This window comes from Littorina saxatilis, linkage group LG6 (genome assembly GCF_037325665.1).
Source record: "Littorina saxatilis isolate snail1 linkage group LG6, US_GU_Lsax_2.0, whole genome shotgun sequence".
NCBI lineage: Eukaryota > Metazoa > Mollusca > Gastropoda > Littorinimorpha > Littorinidae > Littorina > Littorina saxatilis.
In genome coordinates, this window is record NC_090250.1 from 24,049,766 (window position 1) to 24,054,765 (window position 5,000).

The window sequence follows — 5,000 nt, forward strand, 5'->3', positions numbered from 1 at the left end:
AAAAAATACTAAAAACCGTGGTGTTACTTTTATGTATACATTTCTGATCGCGATCAAAACCAGAAATGATCAAATCACACACAAAATGAATGGGACGATTTGAGGTTGCCTGTCACCGACAATAGGGAGACAAAACACACATAGCTTGGCAGGCAAGTACGTTCGTATGATGAGTCGCCAAGGAAGAAAGACAAACTATTACGATGCTGTCATATTATGTGACACCTGTGCGTATATATATATCAGAGTGTCCAGTGTCGGTCACTTTTAGTTTAGTGTGAATATGACCAAGGGGACAGTGGTGGCCATGCTGCAACGGCGACCTCTCAAACCGCCGCTGTGGTGGCGGAGGCTTACCTTTTCTGTGTCGCGATGCTGGATTTTTAAGGTATGGGCGGTGTTCCCGAGTTATTTTTAAGTATGAGTGAGTGAGATGGGATTTAGGGCGTTTGTGTCTGTCTGTCTGTTCGTGTCTGTCTCTCCCTCTCTCTCTCTCTGTTTTTCTGTCTCTCCCTTTCTCTGTCTCTCCCTCCGCCTCTGTCTCTCTGCCTTGTCTCTGTCTCTCTCTCTCTCTATCTCTATCTCTCTCTCTCTCTCTCCCTTTCTCTGTTTCTCCCTCCACCTCTCTCTATCTCCTCTCTCTGTCTCTGTCTCTCTCTGTATCTCTGTCTCTCTATCTCTCTCTCTCTATCTCGCTCTCTCTATCTCTCTCTCTCTCTCCACCTCTCTCTGTCTCTACCTCTCTCTGTCTCTATCTCCTCTCTCTGTCTGTCTCTCTCTCTGTATTTCTGTCTCTCTCTATCTCTCTCTCTCTATCTCGCTCTCTCTATCTCTCTCGCTCTCTGTCTCTCTCTCTCTCTCTCTCTGTCTCTCTCTCTCTCTCTCTCCTCTCTCTCTCTCTCTCTCTCTCTCTCTCTCTCTCTCTCCCCACCTCTCTCTGTCTATCTCCTCTCTCTGTCTGTCTCTCCTCTCTCTGTCTGTCTCTCTCTGTCTCTCTCTGTTTCTCTCTCTCTCTCACTCTCTCTCTCACTCTCTCTCTCTCTCTCTCTCACTCTCTCTCTTTCTTTCTCTCTCTCTCCCTCTCTCTCTCTCTCTCTCTCTCTCTCTCTCTCTCTCTCTCCCTATATAATTCCTTAAATGCACATTGTGTTGCAATCCATACAATGTAATTCTGTATCTTATATGATTGAATTTTTATTTTTTTATGTCCGTCTGTCTTTATGTGTTGTATAAAGGACAGGTTGGAAGAATAGGCTTTGCCTAAAACCTTTATCCTTTTAAAATAAAGTTCTGAGTCTGAGTCTGAGTCTGAGTCTCTCTCTCTCTCTCTCTGTCTCTCTCTCTCTCTATCTCTATCTCTCTCTCTCTCTCTCTCTCTCTCTCTCTCTCTGATGTTCGGTTGCATGTGTGTTTGGTAATGTTTTGATAAAAAAAAATGTAGGAATCTGAGAAACCAAGGAACGTAAGCCCTATAAATGTATGCGACATGACGGTTCAATATGAGTTGGTTTGAGTTATGCGGAGCCAATCCTGGTGCCTGAGAAAATAACTGAGATAGAGAGAGAGAGAGAGTCAGAGAGTAGGGGGGAGAGAGAGAGTCAGAGAGTAGGGGAGAGAGAGAGAGGGGGGGGGGGGGGAGAGAGAGAGGCAGAGAGTCAGAGAGTAGGGGAGAGAGAGAGAGGGGGGGGGGGGGGAGAGAGAGAGAGAGAGTCAGAGAGTAGGGGAGAGAGAGAGGGGGGGAGACAGAGGGGGAGAGAGAGAGAGAGAGAGAGTCAGAGAGTAGGGGAGAGAGAGAGAGAGGGGGGGGGGAGACAGAGGGGGAGAGAGAGAGAGAGAGTCAGAGAGTAGGGGGGAGAGAGAGAGGGGGGGAGACAGAGGGGGAGACAGAGAGAGAGAGTCAGAGAGTAGGGGAGAGAGAGAGAGGGGGGGGGGAGACAGAGGGGGAGAGAGAGAGAGTCGGTGAGTAGGGGAGAGAGAGAGGGGGGGGGGAGACAGAGGGGGAGAGAGAGAGAGAGTCAGAGAGTAGGGGAGAGAGAGAGAGGGGGGAGACAGAGGAGGAGAGAGAGAGTCAGAGAGTAGGGGGGAGAGAGAGAGAGAGGGGGAGACAGAGGGGGGGAGAGAGAGAGAGAGAGTCAGAGAGTAGGGGAGAGAGAGAGAGGGGGGAGACAGAGGGGGGGGAGAGAGAGAGTCAGAGAGTAGGGGGGAGAGAGAGAGGGGGGGAGACAGAGGGGGAGAGAGAGAGAGATTCAGAGAGTAGGGGAGAGAGAGAGAGGGGGAGACAGAGGGGGAGAGAGAGAGAGTCAGAGAGTAGGGGGGAGAGAGAGAGGGGGGAGGAGACAGAGCGGGAGAGAGAGAGAGAGAGAGTCAGAGAGTAGGGGAGAGAGAGAGGGGGGGAGACAGAGGGGGAGAGAGAGAGTCAGAGAGTAGGGGAGAGAGAGAGAGGGGGGGAGACAGAGGGGGAGAGAGAGAGAGAGAGTCAGAGAGTAGGGGAGAGAGAGAGAGGGGGGGGGAGACAGAGGGGGAGAGAGAGAGAGAGTCAGAGAGTAGGGGAGAGAGAGAGAGGGGGGGAGACAGAGGGGGAGAGAGAGAGAGAGTCAGAGAGTAGGGGAGAGAGAGAGAGAGGGGGGAGACAGAGGGAGAGAGAGAGAGAGAGTCAGAGAGTAGGGGAGAGAGAGAGAGGGGGAGACAGAGGGGGAGAGAGAGAGAGAGTCAGAGAGTAGGGGGGAGAGAGAGAGGGGGGGAGACAGAGGGGGAGAGAGAGAGAGAGAGAGTCAGAGAGTTGGGGAGAGAGAGAGAGAGAGGGGGGAGACAGAGGGAGAGAGAGAGAGAGTCAGAGAGTAGGGGGGAGAGAGAGAGGGGGGGAGACAGAGGGAGAGAGAGAGAGAGAGTCAGAGAGTAGGGGAGAGAGAGGGGGGGGGAGACAGAGGGGGAGAGAGAGAGAGAGAGTCAGAGTAGGGGAGAGAGAGGGGGGGAGACAGAGGGGGAAAGAGAGAGTCAGAGAGTTGGGGGGAGAGAGAGAGAGGGGGGGAGACAGAGGGGGAGAGAGAGAGAGTCAGAGAGTAGGGGAGAGAGAGAGAGAGGGGGGGAGACAGAGGGGGAGAGAGAGAGAGTCAGAGAGTAGGGAGAGAGAGAGAGGGGGGGGAGACAGAGGGGGAGAGAGAGAGAGAGAGTCAGAGAGTAGGGGAGAGAGAGAGAGGGGGGGGGAGACAGAGGGGGAGAGAGAGAGAGAGTCAGAGAGTTGGGGAGAGAGAGAGAGGGGGGAGACAGAGGGGGAGAGAGAGAGAGGGAGAGAGAAAGGGAGAGAGAGAGACGTAGCTCTAGACAAAAAAGAAAGTGTGAGATAATTTAAGACAGTTCGAGGAGAGGAAGCAATAAATTTACTAGAACGAAGAGTATACATATTTACACACAGACCTCTCAAACTTTTAGACTTCCAGGTATATGCAATGTTGATATATAATGGCTACAGACACCCCCACCACGCCCTCCTTACTCGAAAAAAGACGATTGAAGAGCTTAATGAGGTATATTGCATAATAGACCAGGGGATTGATTTTTATAGTCTTCGGCTAAACCTGGGATTATCTCGCAGGTGACCATTTCCTCCTGTCCTTGTATCTTAGCGAGTTGTATGATTTACACGCGGACGCCTTTATAGTCCGGACCAGTAACTGATTCCATCCACAACAGTGGCTTTGGTTGAAGTGACCACATCGTAACTGCTTGAATGAACCGGACAGACAGACACACTCACAGACACAAAGACAGACAAACAAGTATGTTTTTCTCTCATTCTCTTCCAAACTATTCAATGATTCATTTTCTGGGGATGCATAAAGCCTGATCTATTTTTGCTCTTATTTTTCAGAAACGGAACGGCCATGTGAGAGAACAAGGTAAGCAACTTTCAATACAATTATTCTGCATGAAATTTCTGCTCAACCGGCTTGCTCAGTGGTTGGTTGATTGGTTAGATGGTTAGCATAAACAGTTGTTAGATTGCTGATAATGTACTCAGATTCACTGTCATTGTTTCTTTTTTATTTGTCTCCTTTTGTTTGTCCTTCATAATTATGCACAGCTGTTTGTAAGAGGTTTTTACTCGTATTTCTACGTTTTCTCGTTCTTTTATGTGGTTGTTTGCTTGTTTGTGTATTTGCATGTTAGTTAGTGAGTTTGAAGGGTCGGTTGGTTGAAAGGTTGGTTAGTTAGTTTGTTCGATCATTTCTCCTTCCTTTCTTTGCATTGTTACATTTTGAGCTCTGCAGATGATTTGTAGTATTATTGATTATGATGGGAGTAGGCGGAGAGTGGTTGGGGTTTAGGACCGAACAGACATACGCCTCGGCTTATTGGTCATCGAGAAATAAGGGGCTGCTTTTTCTGTTTTTACAAACGTACATTGTGTGTCCCTCGAAACAGCTTATTTATACTCATGAGGACTGTCCTTTGAAATAATAAATAATTAAGTTACCAAACTCCTTAATGTTTTGAATGGACTAGATTCTTCTCTGTGGGGTTTCAGTTTTACAAAAACATACCCCCACCTTCCTTGCAGCTGTTGTCCAGTATAACGGGGCACAGTCACGTAATATTTAGAAGTTCCCCACACTTCAGGCACATACCACTGGCAGGCAAAGGGACATTTGCAGTAAATTAAACCAACGAGTATAGTAAGCCACGACAATGAGAAAGCTGAAGTTACACCTGGTTAAGTGTCTTACGTGTACACGTATGTTCGCACTTGTGTTATCCATTAATTTTCCCTTATTTCGCCTTTCGTTCATGGTTATCTCTGTGTGCTTTGAAGACTTCCCTCCAGCTTTCTTGCTCTGTGTTTGAGGCTACGGGACATTTCTAATCCGTTATTGGAATGGTTACGTGGCTTTCGCACCTGTGTCTATTGCTGAAATGTGGAACCAAAGTGTGCCTTTGTCTCTCTTCACTTGCGCTGACCTCAATCATCTGTGTATACATGAAGACATGTACAATAAATTATG

The 5,000-nt window shown here is 48.6% G+C and overlaps 1 protein-coding gene across 2 annotated transcripts in view; it reads left to right on the forward strand.

Moving 5' to 3' along the window:
* Nucleotides 1–5,000, forward strand: part of LOC138968799 (serine-rich adhesin for platelets-like) — a 275,839-nt gene that overhangs the window by 121,722 nt on the left and 149,117 nt on the right. For both annotated transcript variants that reach the window (XM_070341443.1, XM_070341444.1), the window contains one exon: nucleotides 3,869–3,896. In XM_070341443.1, coding sequence (XP_070197544.1) covers nucleotides 3,869–3,896 — 28 coding nt within the window. The remainder of the gene's footprint in view (nucleotides 1–3,868; nucleotides 3,897–5,000) is intronic.